A 17,499-nucleotide genomic window follows, 5' to 3' on the forward strand; every position below is an offset into this window, starting at 1 on the left:
GTTGGCATTCTTAACTTCAGTGGATTTCTGAGGACTATGGTCACCTGCTCCTCAGATCTCTGCAGGGTAAATCCAGACAGCTAGCTAAACTATCTGTCCAATCTGAGTTTTCTGTTGCGCGACATGTTCCACCAAAACAACTTCCTTCCTGAGACTATTTTTCAGAGGCACCGTTGCTCCGTCCGGCTCTTAGCGCCACCCAAGACGATTGTGATTGGTTTAAAGAAATGCCAATAAACCAGAGCACGTTTTTCTCCCATCCCGGAATGCTGTGTAGCCAGACCCTCCTGCGCCGTGCTGTGGAGGAAGATCTGGCAAAGCGAGACTAAGTGAAAATTAAACATTGAGCACACAAATAACAGCATACATCACTTGTAGTCATTTTGATTCTCTTTGTAGTCATTTTGCATCACTTTGTGGTCATTTTATGTCACTTACTAATCATTTTTAACTCACTTTGTAGTCATTGTGCATCTCTTTAGTTATTTTACATGTCTTTGTGGTCATTTTGCGTCCCTTTTTTAGTTGTCTGTTGTCTGTCTGTGGTCATTTCACATCTCTGTGGTCTTTTTGTATCTCTTTGTTTATATATTTATTTTGTTGTGCAAACAAAAAGTTCCTCCAGCATCTATTTACCACAAAATAATTCAGATGTGGGCCTCTAAAGTAAATAATAATGCAGTTTTGCAAAATTAAACATTGAGCACACAAGTCTGTACATCTGTGCTGTTAGAGGTAGAAGTAGAGAGGTTTCTGACCACTTCTTGGCCACTGAGTGACCTATTTCATTCCATAAATGGGTCCCTGGGGATGTGCCTTTACACAAAGCTGCTTTGACTTAAACTGTCAAAGTGAGCTTTCCAAAGACATGTTTTTTGGCATGTCAATAACCCTTATATTAGTCGGTAAGACTATTCTATTCGGTTTTCCATTTTAAAGCTCTGTGCTGATATCCGTCATTCTTGTGACTAAAATTACTTTGAAGCTAATAGCCTCATTTTCCTGGGATCAATACATTTTCATCCAACCTGTAATGTTTGACAGAACTGTAGATTTCTAGCACCAGTGCTCATCCGATACCATGCGAAGTATACTTTACAGCCTTTGAATATAGGTACATTAGTATGTCTTTTTCATTATTAATAATCAAGTGCTGTAATCCTTTAATTATTTAGCTACATTTGTACAAGTCATGGATTCATATTTTGTTTAAAATGGCATTGGTAACTTCTCGTCCATGCCATGAAGAGCACTTATGAAGCTTAAGAACTGCACTTGTCAATGCTGAGCATCCTGGATTCCATTTAGACATGACACTCCAATACATCTGTCCTAGTCAGCAAATACGTTTTTTTTGTTAAGGCATATTTCCTCACGTTTAACAAGAAACGCATATCTGAAAAATCAGCCTCAGTGATTACATTAGGATATAGGTTTACATAGTCTCGCTTTGCCAGACCTTCCTCTACAGTGCGGTGGACGAGGGTCTGGCTAGTCCACACAGCATTCTGGGATGGGAGAATGTGCCCTGGTTTATTGCCATTTCTTTAAACCAATCACAGTCTTCTTGGGTGGCGCTAAGCGACGGACGGAGCAACGGTGCCTCTGCAAAATAGCTTCAGGAAGGAACTTGTTTTGGTGGAACATGTGTACGTTCAAAAGTTGTTTTAGTTGTGCAACAGAAAACTCAGATTGGACAGATAGTCTAGCTAGCTGTCTGGATTTACCCTGCAGAGATCTGAGGAGCAGCTAACCATAGTCCTCAGAAATCCACCAGAGTTTAGAACGCCAACACAAAGAAAGCGGAAGGTGAAGGAAATCACTAATAAAACCAAACTTATAAAATGAATGCTTGAAAAAAACACCAGCGTGACCAGAACTACCTAAAACGACAGAAACCATCTTTGGGAAAAATGTATTTGATGTGTACTTAGATTTTTTAGTTTAGTCCATATCCCGATCTGCTTACATGGATAAGGTGGGATTTATGACTTATGGTGCAGCCAGCCACCAGGGGGTGATCCAGATGTTTTGGCTTCACCTATACAGTCTCTGCATCTACCCCTGATGGTGAACACCAGCATGGACATTTTACTATTCACATTATATATTTTCTTGATACCCCCCCAGGCCATTTAGAGACTACAGTATGTACATTTATTTAGTGCAGTTTTAAGTGTGACTGGTATGTTTGCATCCTCTCCGACAGGTTCTACCAGGTACGAGCAGGGCTAAAGGTCTCGCCTCGAGTGCCCCACAGGTTGATAGCGACAACACAAGACAATACAGGTACTGTAAGGGGAAGTGGAGTTTACACCACACACACTCACACATGATATTTTTAGGCATTGCATAGACTTTACCAGTCAGACAACATTATCCTCATCCTCGTCTGCAGATAAGCTCCCTATTTGCTATATTGGTTCTCTGTAATCGCACTTTTGCTGAACCCGTGGGCTGATACATTTATTCTGCAAATGAGTTATGTGTTAAGACTGGAGATTTTTAAGGTTTTTACAGGCCACAACTGATATTCAATCATGGATGGATTATGAGACAATGGGCCTCTGGGCACAGCCATGTTCAAGGCCCCCACCCCTCCAACATCGAGCAAGACAAAGCATCTCTTTGTAATCATTTTCTGTCTCTTTGTGGTCATTTTGTCTCTTTGTAGTTGTGTTGCACATCTTTTTGTAGTCATTTTGCATCGCCTTGTAGTCATATTTCAATATCTTTGTTTTCATTTTGTATTCATTTTGTGTCACTTCGTTGTCTTTTTTGTGTCTGACATTTGTAGTAATTTTGCATCTCTTTGTAGTCATTTTGTGTAATTTCGTAGTCATTTTGTGGTCATTTTGCAGTTTTTTTTCTCTTTATGGATATTTTGCATATCTTTGTTTTTCTTTCTCTTTATGGACATTTTGTGTCTCTTTGTATTTTTCTGTGGTCATTTTGGATCGCAGGGGACACCCTGACCACTTGGGCCTTTGCCCAGAGGGCCCATTCAGTAATCGATCCATGTATTCAGTTACAGTATGTAGACTATATGTAATAAAGAAGGACAAATACAGGGATAAGTACTGCACTTGAAATACAGCAGTTTAAATTTGAATACAGGTGTTTTTTTTTGTTTTTTTCCAGAGACGTTTCTAGGGTGGTGAAAGAAAAGTCCTCATTTGAAACCAGAAAAGTACAATCAAATATACTCCTACTACTACTAGTAGTAATACATCCTGCTACTGTACTTGTGTTCAGGTTAAAGACACTCTAATATGACTGTAGTTTGACTCAAATATACAAATAATAAATAAATACTATACTAGATAAATACTATTTAGTACTATTAACACTGACTGGCCAACAGTTGATTTAATCGAATGTCATTCTGGGTCTCAAATATTGACGAAGGATGATACGAGCTTGATCTCGATCATCGGTCCCGTACAGTTTGCTTTACATCCACAGTGGTCCATATCCAAAGGGAACTGAGTGTGAGAAAATCTCAAGTGACACACGGAATCGTTTCATGACCACAGTTTGCGTCTCAATTACACACATTGTGTTGTTAATGCTTGTGTTTGAAGTCTGCGTGAAAACAGTAATCCGTCGCGGCGTTTTGTGGTAAAGTACATGGTACTGTAGTGCAGGAAGTGCTCTTATTCTGTGCCTTTCCTGGAACTAGTAAGCATATCACGAGGATGTGAAATATATGAACATTCTCTATCAATCACTCTATCATTCTGTAACAATCTTCTTTGGATTATAGTCGTCTAAACAGATTCGTTCCTTCATGTCTCATGGCTGTATTTCTGACATCTGTGGATTTAAAAGAACTTCAATCAGAGACATGACAAAGGCTTTTCTTAAAATAAAGCAATCCACAGATGAGGAGACAGAGCTGCAATGGATTTACCTTGGAATGGACCAGAAACTTTAAATTTTCATTGTGGGTACAAGCCCTAGCATAAAAATAAAAATTGTTTTAACAATTAACCGTGAACAGTAAGTTCATCTATTGGTGTGTTCCAACCATGGTCCCAGCTTTCAAAGATATGCACCAGAGAAAGAGAGTGGCGTGTGGGGATTTTATGGCTTTACCTTGTTTCAGTGATTTAAGACATTTGGTGGAGTCATTGGGTTAAAGACAGACTGACACGCTCTGCAGAAAATCTTGCGTCTCTGATATCTTCCAAGGCCAAATGGTGGCAAGATGATTGAACTTGTTTCGAAAGTAAATCAATTTCAGTTTTCAAACCTAGTGTCATTTTCTTGATACATATTGAGCTTAACTTTTTTCTATGCTGTCTCGAAATATTTGCACTTTGTTATACTAAGAGGACTCCATTGGAATTTCTGTGCTCCACAAGGAACATTTTCCTGCTGTCCAGCCCTGTCTCACGGCAGTTCGTGAAATAGTCACGTTAATCTATTGATTTGTGTACACTGACACGTTTATCTTGTTTTCCGTGATATTAAACTAATGTATTTCAATGGGAAGAATCTTTCGTGAACACAGCACAATTCTTTAGTAGTATGAAAAGCCCGAAAATCCACGTAGGGAGGTTGGTTGGGTTGGTGGATGGGTCAAACAACAAAGGACTTGCACCCAGGGGATCGGGGATCGTGTCCCGCGTGTCACGTGTCCTAAACCCAACCGTCGCTTCCTTCTTTTCCTAAACCCTAACGTCCCGTTGTTGTCCCGCGTCCCGTTATTGTTTTCCTAAACCCAACCGTTGCGTTCTTCTTTTCCAAAACCCAACCGTTCCGTTCTTCTTTTCCTAAACCCGACAGTCCTGCTGTTGTCGTGCTGTGATCACGAAAGATGCTTCCCTTTGAAATACATTAGTTTAAAAAAAAACGTGCTGATATCACGAAAAAAACCCCGAGATAAACGTGTCCGTGTACACAAATCCATAGATTGAATTACGTGACCATTTCACGAACTGCCGTGAGACTGGGTTGTCTCGTCTAATAATGAGGGATTTAAGACTTAAGAATATGACAGAACAGGCGTGAAGCTGAATGTTTTTGCAGTGCACCATAAACCACAACAGAACAGCTAATCTTAAAAGTCCTTACTTCAAAGACAACTACGTTCATTTGTGGCCATAACATTTAAATTGAATAATTTTCACTTGTAAAAAAGGTCCTTTTGTCAAAGGTTTGTTTCTTAAATAAATAAAATGCTGTCGATAACTAGCAACTAAATATGCAACCAACGAGGCGAACAGGAATAAAAACAGCACTTTACTTCATGCTCTGTGCATTCTACATCCATTAATTCCTGAATACAATTACTTGCAGATGGTTTCTATCAGAACAGATACCTCGCCTCTTGTCCTCTTTTGTATTCATAGGTTGTGACACGGTATTTCTGAACCTACCCAAGTGTAAAATCTGGATCTCTGGCAATGCAGAAAGACGTTTTACTGGCAATACTGATTCACAGTAATAACGGCTATTTTTAGCTTGTCATGACTGGAGCGCTGTGTGTGTGTGTGTGTGTGTGTGTGTGTGTGTGTGTGTGTGTGTGTGTGTGTGTGTGTGTGTGTGTGTGTGTGTGTGTGTGTGTGTGTGTGTGCCTGATTTAGATGTACTTGTGAGGACCAATTCCTGACAGTGCAGCCCACTATCCTTGTAAGGACATTTTGGATTGTGAGGACATTTAGGTCCCACATATAATTTCAGGCTCAGTTTGAGGTTATAATGTATTAAGGCTAGGGCTTTGGTTTTAGGCATGTAAAAAGTCTGGCTACACCACAGATACAGGAATGTATCTGGGGGGGGGAACGCTCTGGATTGTTTGCATTTCTTTAAACAGATCACGATTGTCTTGGGTGGGGCTAAGCTCCGGACGCAGCGACGGTGGATCGGCAAAATAGTCTCGGGAAGAAACTTGTTTTGGTGGAAGACTTGTACCCCTCGAAAGAAAACGCCACTACAATATTAAATGTAGCTAATGTTAAATGTAGTTCACACAATACAGTAACGTGAGCTATTTGACAGTGATTCATGTCATTTTGAGTGTTTTATCCAGAAACACAGTGAGAGGAATACAAGCAGGGAAAACTATTTTCCTTTACGTCATTAGTTCATGGATGGAGACAAATCCTGAATAGTCAAAATATTAATAGATTGCAATGGAAATGATAAAAATAGCAGTTTGGTAGTCTTGCTCTCAATGGTCTATTTTTAGGAGTTGAATTCTGCAGGTGCAGATTTACATAATGTCAGGTGAGGAAAAGAAGGGAGAGCAAAGTCCAGCTGGAGGAGGCTTCAGTTAAACGGAGTACTGTATATGCTTTAATAGAGTATGTGTGAACAGACAAATTTGCTTCAGTTGACATAATATAGCCTAATGTATTCAATCATCTTAGCTCATTCTTTGAATTATTCAGCCTGATGTCAAGGAAACTGGCCTTGAGTGAGTCAGCTCAAGCAAATATCCAGTATGAAAAGATATAATTGAAACTTTGCCACATTTATTCTCTTCAGCTCAACACTACTTGAGTAATTAAATATTTTGTGAAATACACTTATTTGCTTTCTTCTGACGTATCAGGCAGCTCATTTCTGGGTAAAGGCTCCAAAAAAAAAAAAAACTGCATACTACCTGCCCAGCACCAAACAGTACAGACACAGTTAGCCCCTAGCTGGTGAACTTAGAGGAGTATTTAGATGCTAAAAAGACAGATATGTCCCTCAGGAGTTGGTGTAGACCAAAACTGAGCTAATAGGAGAGCGAATATAGGACTCATAAGGTGGCCAGAAACCAGTGTTGTATTCAAGTCACCAACTGCGAGTCCGTGTAAAGTCTCAAGTCCCCAGTCTTCAAGTCCAAGTCCCACTCAGAGTCGCCAAAGAAGAGTCCAAGTTGAGTCATAGTCGAGGAATGAGTCCGGAGAATAGCGACTCGAGTCACACTCAAGTACGAGTCCAGGACTCGAGGACTCGAGTCCTGCATATTAAACATAAAAGTAGTCAGAAACTTCATCCAACTTCCGAGTTCAGTTTCATAAATCTTCGAGTCCAAGTCAACAGTGTGCGATATCACCGGGGAGTCAGAAGCCATCACTGCCAAAAAACACGACTCCAAAATAATGAAAATGTTGCTCCATGTCCTCGAAGTGTAAACGGGAACGTTTAACTAAAAAAGTTCACCATAAAGGTGATAATATTTTAGTTGTGTGTTCGCAGCTAGTTTTTGCTGCCAGAAAAATCAGTGAATGAAGGTTTTGGTTGTAAAACAGGATGCATTTAGCCTAGCATAGCATAAAGCCTGGATGCAGGGGGGAAACAGAAAAAAACACACCTCTCATCTTTATATGGCAAAACATGTTCGAAAGCTGTTTATTCTAAAGGGTTATATACAACATTCCAAACATTAATATAGCAGCAAACAACTACTTAAAGATATAGTGGTAGTAATGCTGTTTCATAAAGCGAGCTTCTCTGTTCTTTGTTTTGGTAGCTGGGCCAGCTGCGCATGCATGCTAGAGCAAATGCTAACGCAAAATGCTAGGCGCAGCCATTTTGATGTTTGATTGTGACATCAGCGGTGAGAGCCATGTGTAGGCAATCCCTGCCCAGACTCTTAATGTTGTATATAGCCCCTTTAAGACAGTGTATATCTTTTGTTCAACACACACATAAACAGCAAATAAATTCTCTTTTATTTTATGGTGTTACACTCTGTAACTACAACAGTCAGGTGAAGTGACAGTGTAACAAAATACATCTTAAATAAGTCAGCTTTAGAGGTGTTGGTAGGTAGGGCTGGGCAATATATCAATATTATATCGATATCGTGATATGAGACTAGATATCGTCTTAGATTTTGGATATGGTAATATCGTGATATGACATAAGTGTTGTCTTACTCCTGGTTTTAAAGGCTGCATTACAGTAAAGTGATGTAATTGTCAACCCTAGAATATTGCCGCAATATCGATATCAAGGTATTTGGTCAAGAATATCGTGATATCTGATTTTCTCCTTATCGCCCGGCCCTATTGGTAGGCATATTTATTTTTCACATTGGGCAGAACAAACCTAGCTGTTTTCCACTGCTTGCAGTCTTCATGCTAAACTAAGCTGAGCTTGATTTTGATTAATCTTACACATGGAAAGAAGGCAAATAAGCCCTTCAAAAAATGTTGAACTCTTGTTATAGATTTATGGCCGTCAACCTTAGGTAAGATAAATTGCAGCTTAATTAGATTCACCCTCCACTACATACCTGTGTGCAATATATCTTTCTGTTGTCCTCTAGTCCATACCATGCATGTGTTACAATCCTATATTTAACCGTTGTCAACTCTATAAACAAAGTCGCATTCAAAAGCTGTTCTAAAGCAATGTAGCCAGCTGTATATTTAATCCAATGACTGCAATCCATCACATTCATATTGTAATTGGAAGGCTGCAGCCCTCTCCTCCCCTCCCATCCCTTTGCAGCTCCTTTCACAAGGTCATGTATTAAGCCTGTACACCTCCCAGGCAGAATGCTGAGAATAAATGCACCAGCCAGCTCTCCGGCCAGCCAGCGGGACGAAATACATTCACCATACACAGACGCAGGAAATAATCCCTTACCGTGTTCTCTGTGAAAGTGTATGCTTGACATTTCAATTGTCTGAGCCCCTCAGACAAATGAATTGTGTGTGCCAGACTCTCAACTGAAGCATTTAATGACTGTGATTCACGCACAAAAAAACAGTGATTTTTTTATTCAGGAATGTGAACAGGGAGAATTGGATTGCTGTTTAAGTTGTCTCCTACTGCACGGACTAATATACTCCCTCATGTTAGCATCCTGAAGAGTTTTGTGTTTTACTTATAGGGAGTGACTAGCAGACACACACTCTCTCACACACACACACACACACACACACACACACACACACACACATCCCATGCAGAGCACCGGTAGCTGTAAGCATATTATTTCCAGCACAGATTTACTGTGGCTAAAGCTTAAGGGCATTTCAGCAGGTTTTAAAGAGCAGGATGGGATAACTCCACCAACTCCTGTGAGAACTGCAGTGTATACCCAACATGTGGTGGGTTTGATGTATTTCTCTTGGTCTAACTCACTGTAAACATGAATGGGGAGCACTGAAATGTATTTTGATCGCATTTATAACCAACAGGAACCAAAAGAGCGTGGACATAATATTAAACATTATAAATATTTTAATAGTTTTGGCACACATATGGTGTCAGGGTCTACTGACATTTACGGAAAACCAGTATCTGTGAAGTCTGTGAGGATTCTCTGTCATACAGGTGATGATGTGGAGAAATGCAACTGGAGTTGCTTCATATTCTTTTTTTTTATATTATTTCATAATGCTGAATTTTGACTTATTGTCATAATTTTTTTTCTTGTTAAGTCAATGTTTTGGATAAGTATTTATTATATACATTATACATTTGAAGTGAAGAGAGATTTTTTTTAATCTTATAAGTCTGACGTATGGGCATCCTTTTAATAAACAATAAACTGTTGTTCTTTTTCCTGGCAGAAATGGGCTTCCATAGGCAAAGAAATAACACATTCCTCATGTTGCAATTTTAATTCATAAGCTAAAAAAAAAGAAATTACTTACTTGGTCTGGTATGACTTGTCACTTGCAGCATGTTGGCTAATGTAAGCAAACTTTGGAGAGAGATTGCTGGGCTCTTTAATCCAAATGTGGAAAAAGACAAGCCAATTCTGTAAGAAGAAAACAGTGAATTTTTCAATGTGTGCCTTTTCTGCATGCAAATGTCTTTATTCATGTAAATATTATTACTATTAATTAATTAATTAATCTGCTGTATTGTTCAAAACTTTCTGCAGATTCAAAACATTACTCATGTTTTGAGATGTTTTTTTTTTTGTTGAGAAATCATGCATATCTTAACAACAAATATTTGCTTGCCACAGCATTTAAACTCTTTGACTTCATTACCGTGGCAAGTTTTGATTATTGGGGTTGTAGGATTGTTGTAACCCCCTCGCCCTATGCCTCATAGTATGGCTGTTGTATTAGACTGCATTACATTGTACAGGTGCTGCCTTCCCCTTGTATGCAAACAACATTGCTATCAGTGTCAAAGCCGAAATCTCAGCAAAGCAGCTTTCTTATCAAGGCCTTATCGCTTCTGCTCCCCTGGTACTAAATGTGTTGTTTAATCAATCCTGTAAAACAAACTCGCATTCAAAGGGAAGAGAGTTTGCGCGAGTGTGTGAAAGTAGCAAGGGCAACTGCAGCAGCTTCATTGATTTAGTCACTTTGGCCAAACTGAAGGGCCACCCAGCAAAGGAAAGAGGCCATGAAAGCACCTGGGGGAGATCACAGGTCAATCATTTAAGTTAATTCCTGCGCAGTTCACAGTCTATAATCCACCTAACTCATAGGGGTGCAACGATACATCGATGTGGATCGATATATCGATCCAATCCTCAGCGATTCAATATTATTGATACAAAGTTAAAATATGGATGCATATCCTCATCTTTAATATGGGCCTTCATTTTAAAATTCCCAATTTATATGTATTCTTTTCATTAAAAATAGTAGTTTGTTTTTAATTGAAATGTCTGGAAGAGCTTAGTAATGAAATTGTCAAATCATATTTTAGTTGCTTTTTGTAAATATATTTAAATTTAACTGATTGTGTTAAATGGGCTTATGTATAGGCCCCTGAATTTAATCGAAATCCTATCAGGGCAGACTTTGTGATATCAGTAAATACTGTATCGTTTTCCAAAGAATCAATATAATATCGTATCGTGATAAAATGCGTGTACGGCCGGATAAAACACAAACAAACACAAGGAGACATGTAAAAAAAAAATATCTGTAACATTCGTCAGATTGTGAGGCGACTGCTAACACGGAGACACAACTCCTTCCGCATACAATACATACCCAGAGGGATTACGCTGTCTCTGGCACACGTTCACAAAGTCTTTGACAACAGTCATGCTCCCACGCATCTGTCGTCCTGGCTGGAGCTGCTTGATGCTGCTAGTAGTGACAGCGTTATCAGGAGGAGGCCTAGAGAAAGAGAGAGAGTAAGAATGAGACTGAAAAGAGCACACCCTCAGCAGGGGATTTCGGAGACCTATCACGGCATGCCCCTGGACGGCAGGGGAGCCAGGGAGAATGTGTCAGTTGGTAGGAGTAATAATATCGCTCACAAAAGTGTTGTAGTGTAGTTGTAGTGTTGTAGCATGGCAAATGTTGAAAATCAAAACACATATCTGTTTCCCCCATGCATCCAGCCTTTATGTTATCCTAGGCTAAGCTAAGCAGACACCGGCTGCAGATTCATATTTGGTACAAAGATATGAGAGTGCTATTGACCTTCTCATGTCTCTCACGTGTATGTCTCGAACATTTTCCCTTCATGTTACTAGGACTTTTAAAGGTTGAGCATGCACAAACGCATATGTAGGGTAGATGAGATTTAGCCAGCCTAATCCCACAGAAACATACCTGTCAAGTTTTGGATTTGAAAATAAGGGAAATTTTCCGGTGCCCACCTCGAGCAGTCCCACCACCCCAACCAATCTCCAGTATCCCTTACATTTTAAGACAGCTAAAATCACCACTTGATGCAGGATGCTGAAAACATTTACAATTTATAACATTGCTTGTCTTTACATTTACATTTTATTTTCATTCCACACATTCTTTTCATTTCATATTGCTTTTCTTATACAGTTTTTCTTTTAATTTCACATAACTTTTCTTTAGTGAGTTATTGTACACATTTGTTGCAGACTTTGCATTCTTTAAGACTGTTTTGGAAGGAGTGTATTTGTAGGCTGGGGCAGAGTGGTTCATTTTACATGAGAGTAGAGCGCAAACACTTCTGTTGTCTAACGTCCTCCCATTCTCTGTAACAATCTTTCGTACCGTGCTAAACACCCTTTCTCAACTTGCATTGCTATGGGGAATGCATAGTAAAGCCTTCATAAGTTTTGGCAGCACACCGTCTCTGTCGTAGCGTCCATCATCCGTCTCTGTTTTTTTTCTTCTTTTTTTTCCCCCGCGTTGTCACTCATCATCTGACCTCACACACTAACCTCGCGACAACAGCCACCTACAGTACCTGTAGTAGGCTACTGCAGGTGGCAGTTATCGCGAGGCTAGTGACAGAGCTCAGATTGGGAATGTTTTTGTGTTTTTTTTTACTCCGCTCGGGCCCGGGGGTATTATTATATTATTATATATATTATATATTATATTATTATTAATAACGCAGGTTAAAATACGGGAGATTTACGGGAAAATACTAATATGGGAGGACAGCGGGGTAAAATAAGGGTAAAATACGGGACTTTCCCGGCCAAAACGGGATACTTGACAGGTATGCATAGAAATGTGTACCTCTTAACACTGCATTACGTGGTTGGTGGCAAGTAACGTGTCAGAATTATGTGCTGGCATCACGGAAAACAATGCCAATAGAAAGTCAATTAGGACCCTTTATCATGGTGGACACACTAATTTGCCGGTTCAACACACACCTGTCTTAAAAGACAGGTGAGGTAGTATAAAAGTAGTATTTCACCCAGGAGACTATTGTTCGTGTGTAAGACCAAAAGTCAACGTTGACTTTTTCTAAGTTATGTATGCATAATAAAATACGTAACGTATTTAACTTACGTCACAGAGCCTACGTGACATACTACACGTACAGAATGTATGTCAACCCAAACCATGAAATTTGCCTAAACCTAAGCAAGTTGTTTTTTTTGCCTAAACCTAAATTGTCTCCGTACTGCTGGCACATAATTGTAAGCACCATATGCCACCACCACGTAATGCCGTGATAAGAGCTCGTTGTCATTTCATGTATTTCTGTGAGATCAGGTTGGATACATCATTGTTCATTACATGTGAGTATGCATGTTTGATGCTGCACCCACTATTTGAGAGGATCTGGGAGAAGGAGGAAGTACCAGCAGACGTGAAGGAAGGCTACCTGTTCAAGCTTCCCAAGAAAGGAGACTTCAGCAAATTGCCCAAACTACAGAGGAATCATGCTTCTCAATGTCAATATCTTCAACGGTGTCCTCATGGAGCGAATAAAGGAAGCTGTGGACCCGCTTTCGGGCGGGATAGATCATGGGTGGACCAGATTGCAACTCTAGTATCACAGTTAAGCAATCATTGGAATAGAACTCTCTGCCATACATCAACTTGATAGACTACGAGAAGGCGTTAGACAGAATCGACAGAGAAACCCTGGCACCTCAGGAAATTGAACAATCCGAAACTCCTGCGAAAGGGATGAGCTGCAGAGTTATCCATGGAGGACGGCTCAATCAAAGTTTCCAAATGAAGACTGGGATCAGACTAGGCTGTTTACTGTCCACTTTCCTCTTCATCCTGGTTATAGATTGGATAATAAAGACCACAATTGGAGCTCCAAAGAAATCAGCCAGCGAACAAAGCTCAGACTCCTCAGCTCCAACATTAAGCCTAGGCTATTCTACAGATCAGAGACTTAAAACGACAACCAGGAACTCAATGATGAAAGTAAAAACATTCATTAACAGCTGCCTGAGGCGGATCTTGAGCATCTGCTGGCCAGATACCATCAGTAACAAGAATCTCTGGCAGAGAACGGGCCAACAACCAGTGGAAGAAGAGATCAAGAGAAGAATATGGGGCAATGGATTGGCCAAGCACTCCGCAAACCAAATACAAGCACCTCCAGGCAGACCCTTTAGATGGAACCCCAAAGGCACAAGAAAGAGAGGGCGGTCCAAGAACATGTGGCGAAGGGACATCAAGACAGACACAAGCAGAGCGAGCTGACATGGAGCGATAAGGAAGTAAAGAATGCAAGAATGTTTGACGAAGTCCAGCTTTCTTGCTCGCACGGACATTTCCTACGCACACAATTTATTATTTGTTCTATCTATGCATAGTGCTATGGTGTCTGGATGGCTCACTTAATGTTATTAACTCTACAGGGTATTAGCTTGATTTCATTATAGCACCTTTGAACATACAAATTGGACAAACAGAAAGCTAGAAGCTGCATTGAAAGTGCGGGGACATTGAATATCAGTTAGACAAAACATGGGCCGCCAGTGTAATACTAATGCACATATTCATAAATCTTAGCACATGCTCCTCGATCTAAATATACACACTCCGATCCCTCATCAATCCCAGTAAACATTTGCAAATGTTAGGTCACACATTTGCAAGACTCATTATGCAAATCTGGGTACATATTCACAAATCTGAGCACATACTGCACATATTAAGGATGAATTTGCCAAATGAAAGGCCTAATTTTATTTGTGGTTATGAAAAACAGTTTATTTCTGAGACAACTCCATGTTAAACCGTTTAACTATTCATTTTGTTTAGTACTGTAAAAGCTCTGCATTTATTAACATTACTGACTTTTACAGGGAATCAGTGATACTGTTGTTGTTGTTGTTTGTGTTAATTGTGCATGTTGTCGTGTCCCACACCAGGAGAATGCAGCTTCAGCTCTGCAGGGGTTTACGACGGCGCCGTGTTCAGCCGGATATTTCAGATCCTCTACAGAAATGAGGAGATTACGGTGAATGACTGTATGATCTTCAAAGTCCACCTGCTATTGGACGGAGAAAGGGTGAGTCATGCTGGTGACATTTTCTACACACACACACACGTTTGTGGCACTATCTTTGTGGGGACCTGTCATTGACATAACGCATTCCCTAGCCCCTTACCCTAACCTTAACCATCACAACTAAATGCCTAACCTTAACCCTTACCCTCATCCTAACCATAACCTAATTCTAACCCTAATCCTACAACCAAGTCTTCACCCTCAAACAGCCCTTTAAACTCGTGGGGTCCAGCATTTTGGCCCCACAAAGCTGTCGGGACCCAACAAGTATACTGGACTCCGGTTTTTGGACCCAACGACTATAGTTAAACAAGCCCCCAAAAAAAAAAAACACACACACACACACACACACACACACACACACACACACACACACACACACACACACTTCCAGTTGAGAGAGAAGACTAGGGAATCCCACTGGCTGCTTGCATTTTATCAGTAGCCTGGCGGTGAAATGCACGACAGATTATTACAGTGAAAACAGATGCATGATACATGTAGTTGTATTAAATGGCCATTGATTAATGCATTTCATCATCCACGGTTCTCTTCTACACACGTTTCTGGTCCCCACTCCGCCTGTCTAAACCGACAATACTTCCTTTTCATGACAGAGATATTTAAGCCATTTAATTAAAGCAGAAATCGAACATTACTATGTAACTAGAAACTATCTTGCGATGGGATCACGCCAGTCACGATGCCAAATTGGGCCAGGGGTGTAAAGTGGGGGGGTCCAATGGCTGATCCCTACTTCCGGCGCCCTCGCTAGGATCCCACCCAAACTCCCACACCGGTAAAGTTGTGACGCTAATGCGGTGACAAAATCTGTCCGTAGAGAGAGATATATAAACACATGGCATAGTACTCAAATCCATTTCTGTGGTAGTTTCCCCTTGTGTCTCCAGGACCACATTTTGCCATGATGACACACAAACACACACACACACTCACACACATACACACAAAAGGTGAAAACAATACCCACGTTGAGGTCAAGGCTGGTAATGAAGAAGTCATATAATCATGTTGAATACTGTAAATAATGTAAATAATTTGCTTTAAAGTGGCGTGAAATGTCTACGAGTGACAGTTTTTTGTTCATTAGTTTATGTGCATGTATATAAAGCTTCGGTGGTATTGATATATTTTACCTTAAGCACCCGGATAGGTTGGCAACATGTTTAGCTCAGCTTTGGCCATTGACTTTGACAGACTTACTCAGAGACTTGTGCTGACTACAGTGATCGTGTGTTAGGTTCTGCTATGGGTGAGATAGTTTTGACAACATCAACTAATTTTGATGTTGACTTGACAGTTTAATTTTTTAGAAGTCTGAAAACTACAGGATTACCAGAAAAAAAACAGACTAAACATACATTTTTTTTACTCCTTTCAATCCCGTTAATCACCTCAAATCCCATCAGATTTATCTTTTAAGCTTCTACTGGGGGTTTAGAGTCTGACCCCCAGCCTGAAAACTATTGATTGTTGTGCTACACAAACACTGCATCGCCCTTCCCTCAGGAAAGTGCAGAAACTATAGCAAATATACAGTTAGGCACAAGCAAATTGATGAAAGGTTGGTGAGCTCTTCACAACAGTATAGCCCACCGGCCCTAAAGAGACTCTTAAAAGAAAAATACTTAAAGGTGCCCTGTCACACAAAATCTTTTTTACCTGCAATTTTTTTAAATATGTTAGGTCCATATGTGTTTGTGTTATGTCGTGAATGTGAAAATTAACGGCTACCTCCTCTGTCAGCTCTAGCCACTGAAAAGAAATAAGCGGAGAAATCAGGCCAATTACAAAAGCTGGTCAGTCTGACATCATGTAGCCTGAGCTCATTACTATTCATGAGCTCGCCCAGTTGCGCTGGGTAAAGGATGCTGATAGCCAGGCTCTCATTGGCTAGCTGTTAGCCAATCAGATTCAAACAGCTTAGCTTGTTGAATATTAATTAGAACTGGCAAAAATCGAGCTGAGTCTTCCTGCAGGCTTTCTATACCATGTTAGAATGGCTCGAAACAAGGTAACCAAGGCATTTTTTCCACAAAAATATGTTAGAGTCCACGGTAGAACTTCAGACATTACCACAAAGTAATGAAATACGTGTGGCAGGGCACCTTTAACAACCGACACCGTACGTGTAAAGGCCCTAGTAATAATTGGACCTGTAAACAGGGCCAGGCCCTCATCCTTTCCTGGGTGTAACTAATTGCAATTGTTTCCTTTTTAACCAAAGATATCACTGGTTTTGAAAAGGGGATGAAATGATTGGCTGTAGTTTGGGCCCCCAAAGCAAAATAGTGCAAGCGGCTAACCCTAACCCTAACTCTAAGGCTGGACCTGACGACCCAAAAAAATGTATTGTACTAATTCTTAGCTAACAAAGGTAATCTCCTTTTTCAAAACAATTCAGTCTGAACTATTCTAGACACAGAAACAGTATGAGGCTTGTGGAGTTCCACAACTTGCCTCATGGAATTAATGTGCTTCAATTGACGGACAAATGTAAATTGCCGTGTCCCTGACTGCCCATGTTCAGTTGAAATGATCAGGTGTGTAAACCTGCCAGACAGTTATTGATGTTCTGTCCTTTATGGTTTCACCGTGGGCAAAACCCCCGAAAATCCACTCTGCCTGTTTTTGTTATTGGACTCAAATTGATCAGTGTTGACAGCGATGAGACAGGCTCGAAGTTGCGATGTGGGGGAGTAGCGATGGCCCCCGCTCGAAGCTAATCATCCATGTGATAGCCATGGCTCAGACATTGACATTACCTTGCACCATCGCTCAGCGGCTCTGACATATGTCTATAGTACGGATGGCTGTTACTGTAGAAAGATCCCTACTGCT

General features: G+C 40.4%; 2 protein-coding genes across 2 annotated transcripts in view; one reads left to right on the plus strand and one right to left on the minus strand.

Moving 5' to 3' along the window:
- The window catches only part of LOC120571509 (collagen alpha-3(IX) chain), an 80,281-nt gene that overhangs the window by 59,486 nt on the left and 3,296 nt on the right, over positions 1-17,499 (minus strand). Inside the window, exons 2-3 of the mRNA XM_039820488.1 lie at positions 10,920-11,048; positions 9,612-9,718 (exon numbers count right to left, since the gene is read on the minus strand). The gene's annotated coding sequence lies outside the window, so the exon portion shown is untranslated. The remainder of the gene's footprint in view (positions 1-9,611; positions 9,719-10,919; positions 11,049-17,499) is intronic.
- Positions 1-17,499, plus strand: part of fam135b (family with sequence similarity 135 member B) — a 63,660-nt gene that overhangs the window by 16,803 nt on the left and 29,358 nt on the right. The window contains exons 3-4 of the mRNA XM_039820487.1: positions 2,210-2,289; positions 14,498-14,637. Coding sequence (XP_039676421.1) covers positions 2,210-2,289; positions 14,498-14,637 — 220 coding nt within the window. The remainder of the gene's footprint in view (positions 1-2,209; positions 2,290-14,497; positions 14,638-17,499) is intronic.

Source organism: Perca fluviatilis, chromosome 13, assembly GCF_010015445.1.
Source record: "Perca fluviatilis chromosome 13, GENO_Pfluv_1.0, whole genome shotgun sequence".
Classification (NCBI taxonomy): domain Eukaryota; kingdom Metazoa; phylum Chordata; class Actinopteri; order Perciformes; family Percidae; genus Perca; species Perca fluviatilis.